Source organism: Pelophylax lessonae (assembly GCF_965119305.1).
Source record: "Pelophylax lessonae genome assembly, chromosome: 4".
Classification (NCBI taxonomy): Eukaryota; Metazoa; Chordata; class Amphibia; order Anura; family Ranidae; genus Pelophylax; species Pelophylax lessonae.
This window is the reverse complement of record NC_138771.1, coordinates 675743545-675769742: the sequence shown is the minus strand read 5'-3', so window position 1 is coordinate 675769742 and position 26198 is coordinate 675743545. Positions and strand designations below refer to the sequence as shown.

At 48.6% G+C, this 26198-nt stretch overlaps 1 protein-coding gene across 1 annotated transcript in view; it reads right to left on the bottom strand.

Moving 5' to 3' along the window:
• Positions 1-23420, bottom strand: part of LOC309553113 (asialoglycoprotein receptor 2-like) — a gene marked incomplete at its 3' end in the record, with an annotated part of 128175 nt that extends 104755 nt beyond the window's left edge. The window contains exons 1-4 of the mRNA XM_082254008.1: positions 23319-23420; positions 13267-13357; positions 12853-12966; positions 8719-8790 (exon numbers count right to left, since the gene is read on the bottom strand). Coding sequence (XP_082110134.1) covers positions 8719-8790; positions 12853-12966; positions 13267-13354 — 274 coding nt within the window. The 5' untranslated portion in view covers positions 13355-13357; positions 23319-23420. The remainder of the gene's footprint in view (positions 1-8718; positions 8791-12852; positions 12967-13266; positions 13358-23318) is intronic.
• Between the last annotated feature and the right edge of the window lie 2778 nt (positions 23421-26198).

Sequence of the window (26198 nt, the reverse complement as noted above, 5' to 3'; positions counted from 1 at the left end):
CCTAGCACAAATTCCCCCCCATCACAAATCCCCCCTCCTGGCACAAATCCTCTTCCCTCCATCCTCCCAGCAAAAATCCCCCCTCCTGGCACAAATCACCCCCCCCCTTCCTTCCCACAGCACAAATATCCCTCCTGGCACAAATCCTCTTCCCTCCATCCCCACAGCAAAAATCCCCCCTCCTGGCACAAAATCCCCCCCCCCATCCCAGCAGCACAAAACCCCTCTCCTAGCACAAACCCTCTTCCCCCATCTCCCCAGCACATATCCCCCCCCTGGCACAAATCCTCCCCCCAGCACAGATCCCCCCTCCTGGCACAAATCCCCCCCCATCCCCCCAGCACAACCCCCCAAATCACCCTCCTAGTACCCCCCCCCCCCCATTTCCCCTCCTAGAACAAATCTTACCGGTCAAATCCTCCCCCCATCAAAAATTTCCCCCTAGCACAAATACCCCCCATCATTCCTACTGGCACAACCCCCCCCCCCCCCCAAATACCCCTTTTTAACAGCCCCAAGACTTCCTGGTCTGGCACAAATCCCCCCCACCCCATCCCAATAATCTCTTCAAGGACAATCCCCAAATCCCCCCTCCTGGCACAAATCCTGACCCCCCCCAGCACAAATCACCCCTCCTAGCACCCTCCCCCCAATTCCCCTGCTAGAAGAAATCTTATCCTGTCACCTCTCGAATTCACCATCCCAGCACACCCCCCCCCCATATCGAGTATAAATACTTTTTGGGGGATTGTCCTTGGGGGGGGAGAATAAGAGAATTTGTAGTAAGAGGGGTAGGGAGCAGATGATTACTTCTAGGTGGGATCGATATGGGAGGGGGGGGATTGTGCTGAGATTGGGGGATTGTGCTGAGATGGGGGGGATTGTGCTAGGAGGGGGGGGATTGTGCTGAGATGGGGGGGATTGTGCTAGGGGGGATTGTAATAAGATGGGGGGATTGTGCTAGGGGGGGAATTGTGCTGAGATGGGGGGGATTGTGCTAGGGGGGGCATTGTGCTGAGATGGGGGGGATTGTGCTAGGAGGGGGGGATTGTGCTGAGATGGGGGGATTGTGCTGAGATGGGGGGGATTATGCCTGGAGGGGGGATTGTGCTGAGATGGGGGGATTGTGCTAGGAGGGGGGGGGATTGTGCTAGGGGGGGTTGTAATGAGATGGGGGGATTTTGTGCTAGGGGGGGATTGTGCTAGGAGGGGGGAATTGTGCTGAGATGGGGGGGATTGTGCTAGGGGGGGCATTGTGCTGAGATGGGGGGGATTGTGCTAGGAGGGGGGGATTGTGCTGAGATGGGGGGATTGTGCTAGGGGGGATTGTAATGAGATGGGAGGATTGTGCTAGGGGGGGATTGTGCTAGGAGGGGGGGAATTGTGCTGAGATGGGGGGGATTGTGCTAGGGGGGGGGGCATTGTGCTGAGATGGGGGGGATTGTGCTACGGTGGGGATTGTGCTGAGATGGGGGGGATTGTGCTGAGATGGGGGGGATTGTGCTAGGAGGGGGGGGATTGTGCTGAGATGGGGGGGATTGTGCTACGGTGGGGATTGTGCTGAGATGGGGGGGATTGTGCTGAGATGGGGGGGATTGTGCTAGGAGGGGGGATTGTGCTGAGATGGGAATTTGAGAGGGGACAGGATAAGATTTGTGCCCCCAGTGCAGTTCTCCCTTTCCTCCAGCAGGCAGACCTCAGATACAGCGCAGCACATCAATCTGTGATCCTCCTCTTCTGAGGCTCCTCCTCCTCCTCATATGTCAGAGCGGAGGAGGAGCCTAAGAGAAGCCGGTTCCTAACCTTTGCACGGACAGCTGGCAGGAGAGATGCGGCTGCAGAAGGGGAAGAAGTGGCACTGGATGTCAGATCCGGACTATACAGAGATTGTTACCCCCCCTCTCCTCCCAGCAAACAATGTGGAAAGGGGGGGGGTAACAATCTCTGTATAGTCCGGATCAGACATCCAGTGTCATTCCTGAGCCTCAATCTTCTCCCCCTTCTGAAGCCGCATCTCTCCCGCCAGCTGTCCGTGCAAAGCTTTAGAAATCAGCTTCTCTTAGGCTCCTCCTCCGCGCCTCCTCTGCTCCTCCTCTATTCCTCCTCCGCTCCTCCTCTGCGCCTCCTCCGCTCCTCCTCCGCTCCTCCTCCACTCCTCCTCCGCGCCTCCTCCGCTCCTCCTCCGCGCCTCCTCCGCGCCTCCTCCGCTCCTCCTGCGCTCCTCCTCTACTCCTCCTCCGCTCCTCCTCCGCTCCTCCTCCGCTCCTCCTCCGCGCCTCCTCCGCTCCTCCTGCGCTCCTCCTCTACTCCTCCTCCGCTCCTCCTCCGCTCCTCCTCCGCTCCTCCTCCGCGCCTCCTCCGCGCCTCCTCCGCTCCTCCTGCGCTCCTCCTCTACTCCTCCTCCGCTCCTCCTCCTTTCCTCCTCCGCTCCTCCTCCGCTCCTCCTCTGCTCCTCCTCCGCTCCTCCTCTGCTCCTCCTCCGCTCCTCCTCCTTTCCTCCTCCGCTCCTCCTCCGCTCCTCCTCTGCTCCTCCTCCGCTCCTCCTCCTTTCCTCCTCCGCTCCTCCTCCGCTCCTCCTCTGCTCCTCCTCCGCTCCTCCTCCTTTCCTCCTCCGCTCCTCCTCCGCTCCTCCTCTGCTCTTCCTCCGCTCCTCCTCCGCTCTGACATTTTAAGGTAAGGAGAAGCCGAAGGAGAAGTCCTGATCTGATGCCGCTACAGTGACAGGAGTGTGAAGCCTGGCAGGGGCAGACTGGCAACTTTCAGTCCAGGGGGCAAGTAGAAACCAGAGGCCCATGGTGCAGCGACTCGGCCCCCCTTTTCCACTCTCCCTCTTTCTATCCTCCTCCTGACCCCCATTCCAAACTGAACCCCGGCTCCAGGTACTCTCTACTCACCAGCTGACTCCGGGTTCCCAACCTGGTCAGCAGGGGGCGGTTGGTGGGGAGCTGGGGCAGCTCGGTTGGGGCTGGCCAGGGCAGGAGAGTCTCCAGTGGGACATGGAACCGGCCTCTGCTCAGACACAGATTACACCATCCATGCAGGGGGAGGGAGGCCTTGTCTTCATCCTGCACTCAATAGGTCAGTGGCAGAGACTTTTTATTTCTCTTCACCAGGAATTCCTTAGGCATGTCTGTGGCAGAAGCGGTGCAGCCTTTTTACAGGACATCAGAGCGGCCCAGGGGGCATTTGTCCCCCCTGCCCCCTTCCCCAGTCCTCCCCTGAAGCCTGGCGAGAAGAGAGAGAGAGCACATCCCGCTCTCTCCTGTCAACTAATAGTCACAGAAACACTCCTGGCAGCGCCCCCTCCACCTCCCATGCTACAGACGCCCAGGGCAGCCGCCCCTCCCACCCACCCCTTGTACCGCCCCTGCGCAAAAGTTATTGTGTTTACTAACTACGGGAAAGATTTTTGTCATTTTTATTGTTTTTTTTTCTTTAACGAGTAATGGCGGCGATCTGCAATGTGTTTAGCGGTACTGCGACATTGCGGTGGACAGATCGGACCCTTGACTGACATTTTTGACACTTTTGGGGTTACCAGTGACATTACTGCAGTAATCAGTGCTATACATATGCACTGTCAATGTACTAATGACACTGGCAGGGAAGGGGTTAGCTTTATTAGAGATCAAGGGGCGTGGCTTGTGATGTAACTACAGAGACATACGATCCTACATAGCAGGATTGTATGATCTCTGCAGTTACACCAGGGAGAATGACAGGCGGCTTTGTTTACATCACCGCCTGCCTTTCTCCCTCTCCAGCGGGAGATCGCGAGTGGCCGGAGGACATCGGAGCCGCCGGTCACGCGCGCGGGGAAGGCAGGGAACAAGCGGGGGAGGGAGCGTGCTTCCGGAAGAAGACCTGGATTACTTTGCTTGGTTTGGAGATCACCTTTAACAAGAGCTGACACCCTATACTGAAGGGTTAAATAGGGTGAGTGCGACACCTAGTGGGCATCACAGGTATAGGCACCTAATTCACCAGTTTTATTTTACTTTAACTATTTTCATGTTGTCACCGGAACTGCACCCAGCACTTTAAAGGAAAACCTTTTTTATTTTTCCTAATTAATTTTATCTTCCATTTGTGTTTTTACTCAAGGAGTAATTATCGATTGATTACCCGCACACGGATCCATTTATTCCTGACTGATCCATTCACTGCCGGCACGGTATAAATACATTGTAATACAATTTGTGCTCTTTTCTTTTATTTATTGTCTGTTCACCATATAGATTTCTCTGGGCACTCAGCACTTTTGGGGGCTTGGACATTCAGCCCAATTATAACTCCCAATTTGCACTTTAGTATCGGATTACTTCTTATTTATTTATTTATTTATATGGTTGGAATTTTATGAATATTTATCTATAAGACTTTCCCAATATATACTTTGTAATAGGTAGCGCCTTTACCAACCTTTCCTTATCTTTATCTTAGCAATTCACACCGCCCCCTTAAGCATTGACATCTGGAGAGGATACATTAACATTGCCACTACACAGCATGATGACGTCATGTGGCTCCGCCCCTAATGCGTTTCGTCAGGTGATCTGTGACTTCCTCATAGGATAAACTGGAGCTGACATCTGTTATCACCTTTAAATACCGGACCATTGATTACATTGCTGCCCAGCAACCGTGGCCATCTTTCCATAGCTCCGTTAGCAGTCCCTCAGCCATAATGTAGAAGAACAAACCACTAGAGGCCAAGGAACAAAATGTCTAATAATCCTCGCTGGTGTAAGGGACACAATATATGTAAATTGCATAACCCCCCCCCCCCTCCCCAGAAAAAGATGTAAAAAAAAACAGGAACCAAAATGTAATTAAGCCAATCTCACTACCTAGAACATGAAAAACACCCCCACTCCCCGCCCACTTTATTAGGTCCTCCTTGCTAGTAGCGGGTTGGACCAAATGGTTCTTATCTGCCGACACATTCTATGTTTCTATGGACCCCCTTTTGTCTTCATTCTTGGTGGCATAGATACGACACAGTGCAGGAAACTTTCCTCAGAGATTTTCCTCCATAGTGAGATGATAGCATCACACAGTTGCTGCAGATTTGTCGGCTGCACATCCATGATGGGAATCTCCCATTCCACCACTTCCCAAAGGCGCTCTATTGGATGAGATGTGGTGAGTGTGGAGGCCATTGGAGGACAGGGACCTCATTGTCATGGTGAAGAAACCAGTGGTGAGATGATTGGAGCTTTGTGACATGGTGCATTATCCTGCTGGGAGGAGCCATCAGAAGATGGGAGGAGCCATCAGAAGATGGGAAGAGCCATCAGAAGATGGGGACACTGCAGTCATAAAGGGATGGACATGGTCAGCAATGATACTCAGGTAGGGGGTGGGGTTTATACCACTAAAGGGGCCCAAAGTGTGCCAAGGTCCCTGACACCATTAAACCACCACCACCAGCCTGAACCATTACCCCCCTCCTCCCCCACACCATTACACTACCACCACCAACCTGAACCTTTACCACCCCCTCCTCCCCCACACCATTACTCCACCACCACCAGCCTGAACTGTTACCCCCCCCTCCTCCCCCACACCATTACACCGCCACCACCAGTCTGAATCTTTCCCCCCTCCTCCCCCACACCATTACACCACCACCACCAGCCTGAACCGTTACCCCCCCCTCCTCCCCCACACCATTACACCACCAGTCTGAACCGTTACCCCTCTCCTTCCCCACACCATTACACTACCACCAGCCTGAACCATCACCCCCCCTCCCACACCATTACACCACCAGCCTGAACCATCACCCCCCCTCCCCCCCACACCATTACACCACCACCACCAGCCTGAACCATCACCCCCCCTCCCCCCCCCACACCATTACACCACCAGCCTCAGTCTGAACCGATACCACCCTCCTTCCCCACACCATTACACCACCACCACCAGCCTGAACCATTACCCCCCCCTCACACCATTACATCACCAGCCTGAACCATTACCCCCCCCCTCCTCCCCCACACCATTACACCACCAGCCTGAACCCTTACACCCCCCCCCCCACATCATTACACCACCAGCCTGAACCCTTACACCCCCCCCCACATCATTACACCACCAGCCTGAACCATTACCCCCCTCCTCCCCCACACCATTACACCACCACCACCAGCCTAAACCATCCCCCCTCCTCCCCACACCATTATACCACCAGCCTGAACCCTTACCCCCCCCCCCCCACACACATCATTACACCACCAGCCTGAACCATTACCCCCCTCTCCTCCTCCCCCACATCATTAAACCTCCCCCACATCATTAAACCACCACCACCAGCCTGAACCCCTTACCCCCCTCCTCCGCCACATCATTACACCACCACCACCAGCCTTAACAATTACCCCCCCTCCTCCCCCCCACACCATTACACCACCACCACCAGCCTGAACACCTTACCCCCCTCCTCCCCCACACCATTACACCACCACCAGCCTGAAACCTTCCCCCCTCCTCCCCCACACCACCACCACCACCAGCCTGAACCATTACCCCCCTCCTCCCCCACACAAATACACCCCCACACAAATAAACCCCTACCACCAGTCCTAACCACCCCCCCTTCTCCCCCACACCGTTACACCCCCCCGCCACCAGCCTGAAATGCAGCCTCAGTTTCCTGTTCTTAGGCCCGGTGTGGTCTTCTGCTGCTGTAGTCCATCTGCCTCAAGGTTGGATGTGTTGTGTGTTCAGAGATGGTATTCTGCATAGCTTGGGTGTAACGAGTGGTTATTTGAGTTACTGTTGCCTTTCTATCATCTGGAACCAGTCTGCCCATTCTCCTCTGACCGCAAGAAGGCATTTTCCTCCACACAACTGCCGCTCACTGGATATTTTCTCTTTTCCCACCATTCTCTGTAATCCCAAGAGATCCCAGAAATACTCAAACCGGCCCGTCTGCCACCAACAACCATGCCACGTTCAAAGTCACTTCCATCCCCATTCTGATGCTCGGTTGAAATCTCAGCAAGTGGTCTTCACCACGTCTAGATGCCTAGAGTTGCTGCCATCCGATTGGCTGATTAGCAATTTGTGTTACCAAGCAACTGGACAGGTGTACCCAATAAAGAGAGTACTTTGCAGATGTCCATCCTCTTACAGTGACCACCATAAAAACTCCCAAATAAATCCCCCGAAATAAAGAACCCGATTTGTAAAATCTATAAAAAAAACTAGAAAATAAAATAGCCACAAGCCTAATAATGGTGGTAAAAGAATCCCATCTCCCTATCATAACAACCCCCCACCACCCCCCTCCCACCACCACCACCACCATCACTACCCTAACACCCTCTCCCACCACCCCCACTACCATCACTACCCTCACCACCACCACCCTAAAAAAAAACAAGATTAGATAAAATTGAAAAGGATTTATGCCATCTAGTGGACAAAAATTGAAATTCACCACAAAATCAAAATTGTGACTTTTCTTGAGTTTACATTGAGATTGCGCCGTCTCTGTTGGCACATTGATATTTTTTACATCGTTTATTTTTTGGGGTAAATTAGTGAATGTGCGTTTCTATGGAATGTGGAAATATGAAGCACCTTTAGGAAATGTCTTCATACATTATTCTCCACCTTCTCCTCTGTATGTAAGGCTGAGGAAAGGATCTCTGCATAGGTGTGCACAGCCTATTCAGGGCCAGGACAGGGGGGTGGGCAGGAGGGATGGCTGCCCTGGGCACTGTAGCATCACGTGAGGTGGGAGACACCACAAGGAGATTGGGGGGAGGGGATTTGTGATGGGAAGGGGGGATTTGGGGGTGGCGGGAGTAAGAATTCTTCTAAGAGGGGAAATTTTGGGTGGTGTGCTAGGAGTGGTAATTCGGGATTTTTGTTGGGAGGAGGGGTGGGGGAAGATGATTTATGCTAGAAGGAGGGTAAGTACTAGAAAGTTTAATATGCTAGAGGGCGAGACTAAATTTATTTGGGGGGGGGGGGATTTGTGCTGTGAGGGAGGAATCTGGAATTGGGGGAGGGGATTTCTGATCAAAGGGGAAATTTGAGGGGGAGGGACTTTTTTTGGGGGGGGGGATTTATACTGGGGTCATACTGGGAGAGAAAGGATGTGAGCTGGGGGGGGGGGGTTCAGCAGGGAGTGGATTTGTACAGGGAGGAGGGGCAATATCTGCTTAGAGGGTAAGTATGCAGATTGGTCCTCAATGTTTTGTTTTGGGGGAGTGATTTCAGGGGGGAAGGGGGGGCGGCACAATTTGGCATGTTCACCCTGGGCTCCAGATGACCGTGTCCTGGGGCTGAGCCTATTGCATTAGGGTGTGCACCCCAAAGCTCAAACAGACATCTGTGTGTATAAATTACACCGTTTACTATGCTTCAGTTAAGAATGAAGACAGGAGCGATCGGTACGGATCACTCACTGTGTTCATTCAGAAAATAAAGGGGACAGTAGATGGCAGCGGGGCCCAGGAAGCAGGGGGAATACTGCACCCCATAGGGTGTTTAGGGTGTGCCCATGCCCTAAGGATCTCTGTAGGCCCTGCTCCTAAAGAAATCCCAATACCAGCCAGTCAAACATTTCACCAAACCACACCCATTCCCAGCTAATTCCCGCCCCTTTTTTGGGGTTTTAGAATTGGAATGATGGAGGTGGATTAGGGATGGTTGGGTTTGTGTAATGTAGATACAGCGCCCCTCAGAGGAGTTTGCCGTTACCTGTTACTTCATCTGATAAAATTCGGTTCATGGAGTCCTTCACCTGCGCCACATCCGCTGTCACCCTGGCCTCTGCAGAAAGAAGGGACACAAATTTACTCCACCTATAATTTCCCAAACCCCTTTTATATCCCCCTCATATCCTGTGCTGTGCCCTCCCATGTCCTACCCTTCACTGATCTTCTGTAGGAGGTTGGGTGGGCCAATGGGCTTCCATCTAAATTATAAACTGGCGCAGAGCACCCATAGTGCCGTACACCTCCTTATAAGATATAGGAAACACCAACTTATCCACTCATTCACTCAATGGAAGTCATTAAGCTGGATGGGCGGATCCCTATGAAATAGAGAAGTGACCTATGGTAATGTCATCATCTTTCACACCAGCCTTTCTCAAGCAGTGTGCCGCAGCACACCGGTGTGCCGCCAGAGGTCCTCAGGTGTGCCGCGGGGTCATGGGAGAGAAGGGCTGTCAGATGAGCCCGATCCCCCCCCCACAACCTGCATTGTTGTACATCAGGGAGGGGAAGTCTGCTCTATGCTTCCCCCTACAGTGCAGTACTCGGCTGAATGAGAAAGGTACTGTGCTAGAAAGTTTTAAAGGGCTTTATACATGTGTGTGTATGTACATATATAGATGTGCGTGTATACTTGTGTGTGTGTGTACGCGTGTGTGTATGTGTGTACATGTGTCTGTATGTGTGTACATGTGTGTGTGCTTGTATACATGTGTGTGTGTGTGTACGTGTGTACATGTGTGTGTACGTGTGTGTGTTTGTATACGTGTGTGTGTACATGTGTGTACATGTTTTTGTATGTGTGTACATGTGTGTGTGTACATGTATCTGTATGTGTTTACATGTGTGTGTACATGTGTGTGTGTCTGTTTGTGTTTGCATACGTGGTATGTGTGTATGTACACGTGTCTGTATGTGTGCGTGTGTCTGTGTGCATATGTGTGTATATGTGTGTGTATATGTGTGCATACGCGTGTGTGTGTGTGTGTGTGTGCATGTGTTCATATGTGTGTGTGTGTGTGTATATGTGTGTGTGTGTGTGTATGTGTGTGTGTGTGTGTGTGTGTGTGTGTGTATATGTGTGTGTGTGTGTGTGTGTGTGTGTATATGTGTGCATATGTGTGTGTGTATATGTGTGTGTGTATATGTGTGTGTGTGTGTGTATGTGTGTGTGTGTGTGTGTGTGTGTGTGTGTGTGTATATGTGTGTGTGTGTGTGTGTGTGTGTGTATATGTGTGCATATGTGTGTGTGTATATGTGTGTGTGTATATGTGTGTGTGTATATGTGTGTTTGTATGTGTATATGTGTGTGTTACTTTTAATCCTGACCCCTCCCCTATTCCTGTACCTTCAGAACTGCTTTTGTAGGGCTTGTTTGTGATAGAAGCAAAGACCGGTGCTCCTCTCAAAAGCAATCCATTCTCAGATCTCTTTTCAGAAGCCTTTAACAGGTGATAAAGAGGTAATATGTTGCCTCCTCACCGCCTGTTTTAAGCCCATAAATGCAGCATTACCACACCCATCGCAAACATGCAATGCACACAGTTGTGGGGTGGCTGCAGTGCAGCCCTTATTCACCCTGGGTATACCTCCAGCTGAAGCCACAGCATGTGTACACCCCAACTGCTGCCTCTGCAGCTAAAGGGGGAGAAGTTGGGGGTGGTAATAACAGCTCAACTGTGTGGTTTTACCGCCCATCCAACCTGACATGTGAACAAGTCTTTGGTTCACATCTGTGTGGCTGTGTGGCTGCGTGTAGGGCAGCATATTCATTTCAATGGGCTTCCCTAACCGCAAAAAGGCAGGGAAAGTCTCCGACCCTTTAACGTTTGCCAATCTGTGGGGTACCACAGGAATTAATGGCACCCCTAAAGAGTAGAGCGTTTGTCTGTGTGTCAGGAACAAGTGTGATTTTGGGCACACTCTGCGACACACAGTAACATGAACCAAGCCTTGGACAGGGGTGCCTCAGGACTGAAAATACTTTTCAAGGGCGCCCCCGACTGGAGAAAGGGTGACACTGTTTTAAACAACAATATATGCTAAAATGGGAACAGGATCTGCAAGTGGAGTTGGATCTTGAGGATTGACACAAACTAGTGGGACATGCATCTAGAACATATATTAATACCTCGCTTATAGAAGCAAATTACAAAGTGCTACTTGGATGGTATGGGGTCCCAACGAGATTGACTTCTTACGTCCCAGGAGCCTCCCCACGCTGCTTTAGAGGCTGTTCCCAAGATAGTTCATTCCTCTATATTTGGTGGGAATGTCCAAAGGTCAGTAGATTCTGGTCTACAATATTCTCTACTCAGTTAAGGGCACGAATATTAAATTGGGCCGCCCAGTTTTAGAAGCTTTGCGATGCGTGATAAGAACAATCTCTTTCATCTACTTGTGAGAGCGAAATTGTGGAAATCCCTCACAATATCATTTGACCTGATTAAGGCCAAGCTTTCCTGGATAATGATCAATAAGAAACTCTCAGCCATCCTCAATGATACAATTCACAGTTCACAAAGATTCGGGAGCCTTGGAAGACGTACATTGCAGGGAATTTGTAGAGGAGCTTCTGGGGTCCAAGTTTGGAGCGTTGTCATCACACTAAACATCCTACTTACCAGGGGCGTAACTACAGGGGTTGCAATTGCAACCGGGTCCAATGCTCCAAGGGGCCTGCGAGGCTCCCCTGTACACCTGGATAGGACGGGGGGGGACGTGGGCAGCATGTAGAGAAATCACTGTCCTCCTATAGCTGCAGGAGGAAAATGGAGGAGATTGGTTCCTCTGTATGCTGCGTCCGCCACTCCTCCTATCCAGTTCACTTGTGTTCTGCTGTCCCTGGGCCTCTGTGTGCTCCTCTGGTCCCCCCCCCCCAATTTGCTGCCCCCCCCTCCCCACTGTGCTCCCTCCCCTCTCCTGCCGGCTGCTGCAGGGGATGTGTCACAATAGAGAACCAGGAAGGGGTCGGTAAATATGTAATTTACTAGCTCCTTCCTTTTCTGAATGGACAGAGTCATAGTCAGTGACATTGTAAAAAGATAAAATAAAATAATAAAAAATAATACAATTAAAATACCAAAAAATAAAAACTACTGACACCAGTGGGTGAACTTCCAGGATCACAAAGGTAACACTTGCGACCGGGCCCTGGCATTCCACCACCGTGGGGAGGCCCCAAGATGGCAGGAAGGGGGTCCACTGCAGAACTTGTGAAAGGGTCCCACTGCGGGACCGTAATAAAGGGCCCCGCAATGAGAGTAAATTCCCAGGATCAGTGGGAAGAGCCCCAGGCTGGAAGGGTCCCAGCCAGGAGTCTGGGGGGGCCCTTTATGGTTTCTTGCACCGGGGCCCTGAGGGTTTTAGGTACGCCTCTGCTACTTACCCTTATTTTTTCTTTTTTTTCTTCTTTGAATGCACCCCCAGACTAGTTATTTGGAGTCTAGGAACTCTTCTGCTTAAGGTGGGGGGGGGGGAGAGATGTAAAGACCCATTTTTAGGTCTCCTCCTGTTTTGAATGTCATAATTGATTGATTTAGTTGGAAAATGACTCTCTATTAATCGGTTGTACCTGCTTGATATACCTAACCTGAAATCTGCCAATAAAAACTATTGGAAACAAAACAAAGAAGTGACCCAGAAAGCCTTCTGAAAGACACCTTGGCCAATAGTTCACCTGGCAGCGAGATGGCATTCACTTCAATGAAGGCCAGCGTTGGGTCAGCATGCTGGTCACTGATACCAAACAGCAGCCGGTGACATCACCAGCACATGCGCTCTGATGGAACTGCATGACCGTGCCGTTCCTTCGGAGCTCTGTGCCGTGGCAATGTCTCCCGCACACATAGTTACATAGTTACATAGTTACATAGTTAGTCAGGTTGAAAAAAGTCACAAGTCCATCTGGCTCAACCAATAAAAAAACAAATGGGATGGGAGTGACATCATCGTGACTTGACCATTAAAGTGAGGGATTCGAAGGAAGACCGGGTGAAGATGAAAGCCTCTGCATCGGTGACAGTGCACCCCTTGGAGGTCTTCGTTTCAAGGTAAGTGCTAGTATGCCGTGCACTTTGTTCCACCTTAGAGCTGAGAGTCTTTAGGGAGGACTCACGTGTGATGATGATGGTGAGGAAGAGGATGGTGAAGAGGAATCCAAGTAAGAGAGTCAGTGGGGAGCAGTTCAGTCTGGAGAGAGGATGAGGGATCCATTTCTTCATGAGGAGTCCTGAAGGGGGACAAAGAGAACAATTAAATTCACCGATGACCAAGAACACATGACTTACCGAGGACTGAGATCACATGACTTACCAAGCACCGAGATCACATGACTTACCGAGGACCGAAATCACATGATTCCATTACCTATATAATAATCACCTACTGACTGAAGATTTCTGACAAAGAACAACCCAACCAATACTGAGATCACCCCTCCCCCACCTACACCCATCTACACTGCAAAGTACCCCCTCTGTTGTCCTATAATTCTTGTTCTCTGATTGGCTTTCTCTTCTAAGGTCTTTACCTTGTGGGATCCAGCTGTGTGCCTCGGCTCCATCGCTGGGGGCCCCGTTCTCATGGAGTCCTTGTAAGTCATCATATTTCACTGACATGTCCTGGAAGAAGAGAAGACGGGAGACCTGAATATTTCCTTTATTACCCTCATTTCATATATTATCAGGGGGGGGGGGGGGATGTGGGCGGGGTTTGTGTGTTTATAGGTGGTGAACATTAAAGGAGAAGTACGGGGAAAGCTGGTTTGACTGTACATCTACTATGGATCACAGGAGAGTAGTTCGCTCCGCACTCCTGTGACCCATTTTCAGCAGAGCGGGCTGAAGTCCGCTCTCTGCTGATGTCACAGAAGTCGGTCCAGGCACTGTGTTATCATGACCACAGAGTCATGATCCCCCAGGTGTCTGGACCGACACCCAGCTCAGCCTCTCAGCGAGCCACTGAGAGTCTGAGCCAGCCGCTCCCCATTCTCCACAGCCCAGCACTCCAATGAGCGAGGCAGGGGCAGAGTGGAGAGCTGCTGATAGCCTGAGCTGGCCACTCCCTCCCCTCCACAGCCTAGCACACCAATGAGCGAGGAGGGGGCAAAGCGGACAGCTGCTGAGAGCCTGAGCCGACCACTCCCTCCCCTCCACAGCCCAGTGCTCCAATGAGCGAGGAAGGGGCCGAGTGGAGAGCTGCTGAGAGCCTGAGCCAGCCACTTCCTCCCCTCCACAGCCCAGTGCTCCAATGAGCGAGGAAGGGGCAGAGTGGAGAGCTGCTGAGAGACTGAGCCGGCCACTCCCTCCCCTCCACAGCCCAGTGCTCCAATGAGCGAGGAAGGGGCAGAGTGGAGAGCTGCTGAGAGCCTGAGCCAGCCACTCCCCCCCCCCCACCCTCCACAGCCCAGCGCTCCAATGAGCGAGGAAGGGGCAGAGTGGAGAGCTGCTGAGAGCCCCAGCCAGACACTCTCCACCCCTCCACAGCCCAGCGCTCCAATGAGCGAGGAAGGGGCAGAGCGGAGAGCTGCTGAGAGCCCCAGCCAGCCACTCTCCACCCCTCCACAGCCCAGCACTCCAATGAGAGAGCTGGGGCAGAGTGGAGAACGGCTGACTGACAGTCACCAGCTCTCTGTTCGGTTCTCTTTCCTTAGGTGCCAGGGGACAAATGCAGCATCCACCTAGGTAAGTATAATTGGGGGAAAAAACGAAACCCCATACTTCCCTTTTAATAAGAAATACAGTACTGGATCCAGAAGAAAAATACAAAGAGAATATTATGTGTACAGGAACAATAAATAAAAAATACAGTATATCCTGTAAATAGAAACAAATACATTACAGGTGCAGCACTGTCCCCGTAGGGCTTGCTGTGTGATGACTTGTTGGTTCTCCTCTGATTACCTGCAGACAGTCACTAGGGAGCAGTTCACACATCCATCCTTACTCCCAATGGCTCGTCACTCAATAAACAGTCCAGGGGATTTGGTATTTATTGTGGAACTTGGATGGGAGAAGGAAATAGTGGGTACTCCAACTTGGATTTTTTACAATAGATAAGGACAACTCTCACTTGGCCTTACCAGGTTATTTGTGGAAGCAGTCACACTGCTTTGACCATACTGCCACTTGTATGGAAGAATTAAGTCCCCTTGCTCTGTCTAGCAGCAGACTTGATGCAACAACTTTATCTTCAGGACACTCTCTAGCATCCCCTTAACTGACACCAGTCCACTGACTCTTCTAGCAGAAGGCGTGGCCCTAAGAAGACAGGACCCATGACACAGATCAATGCTCGCTGTAGGCAGAATCAGATCCTGTCCACTGTTTCCCTTCCATTCAGTTCTGCAGGACTTCTGGGTTCAGCTTCTCTCTCTGATTCTTAGGTCCTCGGGTCAACCACCTGAGACCACATGGCAGCTTCTACAGAGGAGGAGCAGCCACCCCCTCCCTCCGGGTCTCCGCTCTCCAGCTAAAAGACCCTGAGCACATCTGCCCTTGGCATTTATACATTATCCCAGCACGCACAGATGCACATTCCTCTGACAATCACCATGGCTGTAGTAAATGCCTGTGCACTAATTTTTCAGGTTTCCTCCCACTGTCCAATGTGCCTCCCTATTGGACCAGTGTGAAACACTTCAGACAAGCTGAGCTACACCTGAGCACCATGAGCAGACCTCTCTTATATATCCTGCTCTCTGGTAGGCAGAGAGCAATATAAATTTACCTGGCAATCTCTCTGGTAAGCAGAAAGACCCAAAAAAATATACTCTAGCACTTACCTAGGATGGTGCAACTCCCATCCCCGCCAAACCGAGCCATGTCCTCACTGGGTCTGGGCATCCGCCCCTACAAAAATACCTATACAAAAATTTACAAGGAATATCCCACAAACTTGGAAAGGGGGAAAAAGCAAATAACATATGTACAGGGCCATGGGGCATACCCCATATATGGCCAGTAGATACAATAGGTTAAGTGAAAAATATAGACATCTGCTGTACAAAATTTACAAATTTACACATGGGCTTCACCAGATACATTATATCAATGCAACCCCCACCAAACAAAAATCTATCTGACAGGAAAAGGTTAAACATCCTGACTAACTATGCTACGAATAACATTTGTACATATATACACATATATACACAAAATAGGCAAAAGGCAACCTCTCAAAGGCATAAAGATCCCTTGCAAGCCTGCAAAGGAAAGGGTGAGCATGCATTAACTTTACATCCTATATACTTACAGGGAGATTGCCCTCTCCACAGAGGCGACCTCACCTGAAGAATCTCTAACACTAACTTTCCTATAGAGATATCTGATGCATCAAGCCCCCTAGAGGGGCTCTTGACTCGTCGTCCTGTTGTGTTCCTGTAATAGACAAAACAGAACAATCCTGCCAATCTAACTAACTAAACACTTCTGTACTTGATCCATTTGGGAACCATATGACTAGCAATAGGCACAGTCCCTCTCAATTACCAGGGCACTGACTCCTTCCTATCCTAATCAGACCCACAAGTTAGGATGAAGAAGTGCGGAGTCCACCCGACCGGTGTTCACAGTGTCATTCTCTCTGCAACACCAAGGCAACACATCTTCTCCTGGCGGCATGCTGTTATTACTGGAGCCTGAGCAAAGCTTGACTTACTTGTGAGGGTCTGTAAGAACTCTTTAAGGGATCCTTTACTCTGGCACCCCTCTCTCTGATAAGACAATGAGCAATTACCCTTCTTTCACAAGGTAGCAACTCACACAAATTTTCCTTCAACATTACTCTGGCTCACTGGCCCAAAGGAGTCTTTGCAAAGTGTCCTTTAAATATAGTATATTCACAAAGTGTCCTTTCTCAGTATTCCTTTTAGCCACAATAATGGCCCAAAAGATCTTCCTAAAGTGTCCTTTAGCATGGTGTCTCTGTGAATTAGAAGTGTAAGTACCTGAGTAGGGGAGTATCTGATTAGTGTGAGTGTCTGAGTATTGTATCTGAGTAGCGCGAGTACCTAGTGTTATGAGTACCCGAGTATTGCGAGTACCCGAGTGTTACGAGTACCCGGGTGGAGTGACTGTGTAGTGTTGAATACTGCTGAGTAACTGTGTGTGACTAAGGTGTAACTGTGTGCTGAGAAATTTGAGTCAGGGAGCTACTAAACAGCTAATCTGACAGAAGTAAATTCCCAATCCCCATTAGATTAGTGGGTACGATGCTTGGCGGGTGTGGAGAAGCAACTCGGTGTACATCTTGTGGCATGTATTCATTCCTTGATCATCCGATTGAGGGTGAGTAAAGCTGCGCAAAATGAAAGCAAGTTGCTGACTCAGGTCCTGAATCTATGACCTGCAGCTGGCAACACTGAGAAGAATCTCCATACTAAAGGAGAGCTGGGAACGTACTAGGCAGGTGCCAGCACAGAGGGCGGTGGAGATACAAGAGTACAGGCACCAGAGCAGAGTAGTTGGGTGACAGTTAGGAAGGGTAGAGGGGAAAGAGTCAAGGAGGCCGTCCTGGGCTGGAAAATGCCAGTAAATATGACCTGTTGCGTGATGTTGGGTAAACCAGTCAGGGACCAGCATTGCAGGAACAGAGCGACGCCCCTAGCTGCCAGGGAAAGAACTCTTCTAGTGAGGGTGAGAGCGAGGCTAGAAGTAAGGAAAGACAGGTTCTGGTGGCAGGGGACTCAATTATTAGAAGGACAGAGAGGGCAATCTGTCAAAAAGACCGTAAGCGCTGAACTGTTTGTTGTTTACCGGGCGCTCAGGTTCGGCACATCATGGATCTGGTGGACAGATTATTGTGGGGCTGGAGAAGTCCCAGCTGTCATGGTACATGTGGGTACCAATGACAAAGTTAGAGGGAGATGGAGAGTCCTAAAAAACGATTTCAGGGACTCAAGAGCTAAATTAAGAAGTAGGACCTTCTCGGTAGTATTCTCACAAATGCTACCTGTACCTCAAGCCATGCCAGAGAGGCAACGGTAGATTAGGGAAGTTAGCAAGTGGCTGAGGAGCTGGTGTAGTAAGGAGGGGTCCGGATTCCAGGAGAACTGGGCCAACTTTTCAGTCAGCTACCGGCTCTTTAGTAGGGATGGACTGCAGCTAAATGGGGCGGGTGCAGCAGTACTGGGAGAGAAGATGGGCAAAAAGTTAGAGGGGCTTTTAAACTAGGTGATGTGGGCAGGGTATAGATGTAGAATTAGCCAGTGGGGAGCAAGGTTCATCAGGCATTAATGGGGGCATTAGCGGTAGGGTGACCAGAGATCCAAAACCCAAGGTAGGTAGCCTGACAAAAAGAAACTGCAGCCTCATAACATCGAACAAGGATGCACCGTACAAAGTTACAAGGTTAGTATGCCAATGCTAGAAGTCTGGCCAACAAGATGGGAGAGCTGGAGCTGCTGATGTATGAGGAGGATTTTGATTTTGTTTGAATTTCAGGGACTTGGTTTGACAGCTCTCATGATTGGTTGGCAACCATTCAGGGGTATTCCCTTTATCACAGAGATAGAGAGGGTAAGAAAGGGGGAGGGGTATGCCTGTATATCACGAACAATCTGCAAGTGAATATGAGGGACGATATCATGAATGGAGCTAGGGAGGAGGTGGAATCCCTATGGGTAGAACTTCAAAGGGAAGGTACTATGGGGAAAGTAATATTGGTTGTATGCTATAGGCCCCCCAACCAAAAGGAGAAGGGGCAGTCGGACCTCCTATCACAGTTTGGAATAGCAGCAGGGATGGGAAATGTCATTATAATGGGGGATTTTAATTATCCAGATATAGACTGGGCAGAAGGAACTGCGAAATTCATCTAAGGCTTGCCATTTCCTACCGGTAAATGTTTTGCAGGACAATTTCATTAGTCAGATGGTGAACGCACTGACAAGAAACAATACAGTACTAAACCTACTGATTACTAACAACACAGACCTGATTGAGGATGTAGAAATACAGGGCAACTTAGGAAACAGTGACCATAGGTCAACTAGTTTCAGTATAAATGATAAAAATAGGAAACACAAGGGTAATACAAGGACACTGAATCTCAAAAGAGCCAATTTTCCTAAACTGCGCTCCTTGCTAGACGATATAAAATGGGATAGAATCTTGGGAACAAAGAACACAGAGGAAAAATGGGAGTGCTTTAAGAACATACGAAATAAAGGTATTGGCCAGTGCATTCCAAAGGAGAATAAGTTGAAAAGAGCTAAAATAAACCCTGGGTGGCTAAACTCTAACATAAAAATGCATTTTAAAATGAAAGAAAAGGCATTCAAAATATGGTTAACAGAAGACAGACTCAGAACTAGACTTGAAAAACTTAACATAAATAAGTCCTGGGACCAGATGGCTTACACCCGAGGATCCTTAAAGAACTCAGCTGGGTGATAGCCAAACCATTGTTCCTAATTTTTATGGATAGTCTACTGACGGGAATGGTACCAGCTGGTTGGAAAAAAGCCAATGTGGTACCAATATTTAAAAAAGGGCCAAGATCTGTCCCTGGGAACTACAGGCTGGTCAGCCTAACATCAATAGTCTGTAAGATATTGGAGGGGATAATAAGGGACTATATACAAGATTTTAGTAATAAAAACGGTATCATTAGTAGTAATCAGCATGGATTCATGAATAGAGTTGAGTGGACACCTGGATGTCCGTGTTCGGCGGGTTCGGCCGAACTCTAAAAAAAAGTCCGTGTCCGTGTCCCGGACTTTTGCCGAACCTTTCCCGGACACTGAACCCCATTGAAGTCAATGGGGACCCGAACTTTCAGGCACTAAAATGGCTCTAAAACACCAAAGGAAAGGGCTAGAGTGCTGCAAATGGCAGCAAAACGTAGTTAAGAGCATGGCAAGTGCTCTGCAAACAAATGTGGATAGGGAAATAACTTAAAACAACAAAAAAAACAGAAAAATAAAACAATGTTCTTCATCTCTGAAGGACGAGGCCCATATGGAGTTGGAGGGAGGTTGAGGTGGTGGTGGATGTGGTGGTGTCATAGGCGTGCGCACAGGGTGTGCCGGGTGTACCTGGGCACACCCTAATCACCTAGGGCACATAGCATTATCGCTCTGTTTGCCAGTGAGGAGATGGGAAAGATCTCCCTCGGACCTGCTCTGCTCTATTTCTCTTTGCCAGCAGGGAGAGCAATGTATCAGGGCCATGTACATGTAGGCAAACACATGCATGTGTATTTAAACTTTGGGGTGCACACCCTAATGCAATAGGCTGCGCACACCTATGGGCGGTGTAGGTGGAAGCGGCGGTGGAGGAGGACCAGGGCCGGATTAAGAGCATCATGGGCTTGGTGCTGAGGATTTTGAAGGGCCTTAAGGGCCATGCCTTGGCATGCACCCAGAGGAGGAAGGGTGCAGCCATGCATGCCTAATTCAACATGGGATGCTGTCTCTGAAGCCCATAAACACATCCATGCATCGGCAACTGTCCCTCCTTGTCCGGCCTTCGTGCTGTGTGGGGAGGTTCTGAGGGTGCTGCCTGGGGAAGCGAGCATAGAAGCCAGACTTCTGTGTTTACAAGTGACAGAAGAGCGGTAACAGTGAATATGGCCATAAAAACCAGACTAGGCCCCAATTACTATTTATTGTACCCCCAAAGGCAGGATGAGGAGTAGGAGGAGTACGGAACAGGCAGCACCCTCAAATCTTCAGAAGTATGAGATGAACCCCAAAAATTGGAAAGGTGGATCTCACACGTACCGACACAGACTATCCCGCAATTTAATTGTTTATACCCAAAGGTTTTTATTGAATAGCGGAATAGAAAATATGATATAAAATTGGTGTGATTTATCAATAGCACATGTGAACAGCGGTGTCTTATATCATTCAGCTCTGCTGCAGGCTATGGAGGAAAAAAAAAAAAAATTCCCCTTTTAAGTTTGTAATTTTTAACTAGATTAGTACAGACTATGCCACAATTTAATTTTTTTTAACCCAAGGCTGTATATTGAATAGTGGAATAGAAAAAAGTGTATATCTTTTGAAATCTCTCAATAATAGCACATGTGAACACAGCAGTGTATTATCACAGTCAGCACAGCACAGCACTGAAGGAAAAAGGCTGCACACAGTGACTGATAGAAAAAGACTTTTCTCCCTCCTCCTCAGCGGGCAAAAAAAATTGTGTTCACTGCACCCCACACACAGCAAAATCTACCACTGACACCTGCCTATCTCCAGCCTCTCCCTAAAAGGATTGATAAGATCGGTCACTGCAAACCCCCCCCCACACAGCAATATCGATTGTAGAATACTGACCCTAAAAATCAGCAGCCTCTCCCTAAAAGGATTGATAAGATCGGTCACTGCAAACCCCCCCCACACAGCAAAATCGATTGTAGAACACTGACCCTAAAAATCAGCAGCCTCGCCCTAAAATGCCCTACAACTCGCCCTGCCTAACACACTCCGACCTGTCCCTCAATTCTATCCGGACACAAATGATGTTTGCCTGTCTGTCCCGATTCAGCAGCCAGCACGTATGATGTGTGCTCTGTCCCTGTACTACACAACAGAATGACGCCGCAGCGGCGCTGGCTCGAACTTATAAAGGCTTGGTCACATGCTTCAGATGGCCAATCACAGCTACTAATACATTTGTAGGCATGGCTGGGATGGCTTAAGGCACACAAGTTAAACACTTGTTGATTGGCTGTTGAAAGTCCGCCATGAAAAGTGCGCCAATGCATGCAAAACCCGGAAATAAAATGACCGAACACGGATTTTTACGGGAATATACAGTAAAGTTTTCGGGTCCGTGTTCGGGTAACATAAAACCAATTATTTGGTATGAACACGAATAATACAGTCCGTGTTCGCTCAACCCTAGTCAGGAGTATGGAATATACAGAGTACAGGGGTCAGGAGTATGGAATGTATAGATCGCAGGGGTCAGGAGTATGGAATGTAGAGAGAACAGGGGTCAGGGGTAAGTAATGTATAAGTATGTAAAGTATAGAGTGCATGGGGTCCGGAGTATGGAATGTACAGAGTATAGGGGTCAAGAGTATGTAATGTATAGAGTGCAGGGATCAGGAGTATGTAATGTACAAGTAAGTAATGTACAGAGTACAGGGGTCAGGAGTATGTAATGTACAGAGTACAGGGGTCAGGAGTATGTAATGTACAGAATGCAGGGCTCAGGAGTATGGAATGTACAGAGTACAGGGGTCAGGAGTATGTCATGTACCGAGTGCAGGGCTCAGGAGTATGGAATGTACAGAGTGCTGTGGTCAGGAGTATGTAATGTAGAGAGTGCAGGGGTCAGGAGTATGGAATGTACAGAGTGCAGGGCTCAGGAGTATGGAATGTACAGAATACAGGGGTCAGTATGTAATGTACAGAGTGGAGGGCTCAGGAGTATGGAATATAAAGAGTGCTGTGGTCAGGAGTATGGCAGGTAGAGATTGTAAGGGTTCATGAGTATGGAATGTACAGAGTTCTGTGGTCAGGAGTATGTAATGTAGAGAGTGCAGGGGTCAGAACTCAGGAGTATGGAATGTACAGAATACAGGGGTCAGTATGTAATGTACAGAGTGCAGTGCTCAGGAGTATGGAATATAAAGAGTGCTGTGGTCAGGAGTATGGCAGGTAGAGAGTGCAGGGGTCATGAGTATGGAATGTACAGAGTTCTGTGGTCAGGAGTATGTAATGTAGAGAGTGCAGGGGTCAGAACTCAGGAGTATGGAATGTACAGAGTGCAGGGCTCAATAGTATGGCAAGTACAGCGTGCAGGGCTCAGGAGTATGGCATGTACAGAGTGCATGGCTCAGGAGTATGGAATGTACAGAATACAGGGGTCAGGAGTATGTAATGTTCAGAGTGCAGGGCTCAGGAGTATGGAATGTACAGAGTGCTGTGGTCAGGAGTATGGAATGTAGAGAGTGCAGGGGTCATGAGTATGGAATTTACAGAGTGCTGTGGTCAGGAGTATGTAATGTAGAGAGTGCAGGGGGTCAGGACTCAGGAGTATTGAATGTACAGAGTGCAGGGCTCAAGTGTATGGAATGTACAGAGTGCAGGGCTCAGGAGTATGGCATGTACAGAGTGCATGGCTCAGGAGTATGTAATGTACATAATACAGGGGTCAGGAGTATGTAATGTACAGAGTGCAGGGCTCAGGAGTATAGAATGAACAGAGTGATGTGGTCAGGAGTATGGAAGGTAGAGAGTGCAGGGGTCATGAGTATGGAATGTACAGAGTGCTGTGGTCAGGAGTATGTAATGTAGAGAGTGCAGGGGTCAGGACTCAGGAGTATGGAATGTACAAAGTGCAGGGCTGAAGAGTATGGCATGTACAGAGTGCAGGGCTCAGGAGTATAGCATGTATGGAATGCAGGGCTCAGGAGTATGGAATGTACAGAGTACAGGGGTTTGGAGTAAAAGTAACTATCACTGAGTATGTTTGCAGGATGCCGCTAGCAAAACTGTCTGAGCCTGAGACCCCCACCAATCTGTCTCCCCAATCTCTGCAACACAAAGCAGAGACAGAGCTTGGTGTCTCCACAAAGTGCACCTGTCACCACCTGAGAAAGAAAGAAAGAAAAATGTCCCACCTGGCAGTGTCCCGGCAGTGAACGTTCGGCTGGTTTGGAGCTCTCTGGTTCTGATAGAAGAGTTTTGGTTTGTTTCTGTTTTTGCTCTCTGTGTCCCCCTCCCCCCTCCCTCCTTCCTATTATCCTTTCCAGAAAACATTTCCTCCTCACAGAGGACAGACATGTGTGGTAATGAGCGGCCCTTCATGTATCACAATACCAGAAATAATCTTATACTATACAATATACAACAATATTCTGACCAGAACTTCCAGCTGGACTTCACAGCCACCAATGTTTCCGTTTATCCCCTTCTACTCCTAGAAGTTCTTTTGGACCCTCTTCTCCCGCTGCTACACCCCCTGCCAATGCTACACCTCCCTTATCCAGCCCCTCTGTCACTATCACCACCCCTGCTCCCTGGACCCACCTTCCCCTCCTAGGAGTCCAGGACCTCTGACCCTGTTCATTCCTGACCTATACAACCCTCCCAGAGCTACAATCCACTATCCAACCCCTTTTCCGTTATCACATCGAAGTGGGGGGTGTCATGGCGCTCTTCTAATATCCCAAGATGGTACAAGGAATGTGGGTGGATGGGAGGGGGGGGGGTTATGGGGCTGCGTGGGGGGGGAACAAAGTTTGGTACTGTAGGGAAGCTATAGTCCGCGGCAGCCGGCTGAAGCGTGGAGAAGCCCTGAGAGATGCAAGAAAGGAGAGAGCGGCGCCAGCTTAGTATAGTACAAGTTTATTTAACACTGTTAAAATTGGTGACTCACTGTCCGAGGTTGGGTGAGACCGGTACACAAAGACTGTTAGGGTCATCCATCTTCCTCTTCCAGGATAGTGGTCATAGGAGAAGGTGGTGAGGTTCCAGAGGTATAGCCGAGCCGCTGTGGGGCTGCTAGTTGTCACTGGCTGCGGCGGAGCATGCACAACAGGGCTCCGGCTGCTGACTTCTGATCCCTGATGACATCACTTCCTGGCAGGAGAAAAATAGCGGTTGCACGCGTTCTGAGCATCCGTGCTCCTTCGTCAGGCGATGGGAGTGTCTCAGGTGGGGCAGGGAATTTATACCCTGTTGCCGGACTAATTGCAAAGACATCTGTCTGTGGGGGGGGGCGGAGCCAAAAGACTCTAAGAAAGTCATCTCAGTGAAAACACAATTGGGGATACATGTCTCTAGGAAATCCATAAAGTACATAAAAATACATAAAAATACATGATGGTATTACATAAAAGAGGACTTATAAGAATAAATCCCATAAAAACAATACTGACATGGCCATGGGGAAAATAGATCGGTAATGTGTGTATACATCTACATGAAAAAACAGTATTGGAGGGAAAAAAAAAATAGAAATAAATGTAAAGATAAAAATAAAAAAAAAATAAAAAAAAATCAAAAAAAATCAAAAAATCAATCAATAAATCAAAAAAAAAAAATAAACATAAAAATAAAAATTAAAAAATAAAATAAAAATAAATGTAAATAAAAATAAAAATAAATGTAAATAAAAATAAAAATAAAAATAAACATGAAAATAAAGGTAAAAATAAAGATAAAAATAAAAATAAAAATGAAAATAAAATAAAAAAATAAATAAATAAATAAAAATGAAAATGAGAATAGAATACACACATATATATATATATATATATATATATATATATATATATATATATATATATATATAAAAATATTGATGGAAAAAAAAAATATATATGTCACTGATAGGGAATGATGTGTGAATGTATGAGGTGTCACAAGTATATGTGCAATATTTTAGAGTGTGATATTGATTTCTAATCCCTCGTTTAGGCCTCCTGGCGCTAGAGTGTCCAGGGTATAAATCCAGTAGTTTTCTCTGGTACACAGTCGCTTGAACCGTTCAGCAGGGGGAAAGTGTGCAGGGATGGCTTCCAATACCCACACTTTGAGTTCATCGGAGCTCTTGGGATGATACTCAGTAAAGTGTCGGGGGACGCTATGTTTATCGGAACCTGTTTCAACAAGGTTCCGATGCTCTCCAAAGCGTTTGCGTAAGGTCCGTATAGTACGGCCTACATAAAGTAGGTTGCAGGGGCACACGAGGCAATAGATGACATATTCCGTCGAACAAGTGTAGAAGTCAGTGAGGTGATGGGTTTTTCCATTGTTTGTGAATTCCTTTAGACCGTGTCTCACATGTTTGCATGTTAAGCACCTGGTCTTACAACATTTGTACATTCCCTTGATTTGGAGAAAGGAGGTGAGTGATGAGTTAGTTTTTGGTCTAATGGAGCGGACCTGGCTTGGTGCTATTAGAGTTTTGAGGTTTTTTGCGCGCCTGTATGAAAAACGGGGGCGCTCGGTGAGGTCTGCACGTAGGTAAGTGTCTTCCTTTAGGATTGCCCAATGTTTATGGAAAATGCGTTCCATGTGCTTGAATTTACTGTGAAACTGGGTAGTGAATCGTGCGGAGGTGGGATGATTGTTTATTTTCCTTGTATACTCCGCTCTACTTTTCTTTAGATCTTCATGCAGGTAGTGGTCAGAGGCTTTTGTTATGAGTTCTTCAGGATAACCCTTTTCAAGAAATTTCTGTTTGAGTAGTGTTCCATGGTGGAGATATGTTTGGGACTGAGTGCAATTGTGTTTAAGGCGGCAATATTGGCTCTTTGGTATATTCTGAATCCATCTGGGGTGGTGACAGCTATTGTAGTGCAGGTATGAATTTCCAGCGGTGGGTTTGACGTAATTCTGAGCACTGATTGTATTATCATGATGGTATAACTCGAGGTCCAAGAAAGTAAGTTTTTCGGCATCTGAGACTGATCTGAAGGAAAGCCCCATCTGGTTGTTATTGCAGTGTTCGAGAAATGGTGGTATGAGGGAGGCAGGGCCATCCCAGATGATAA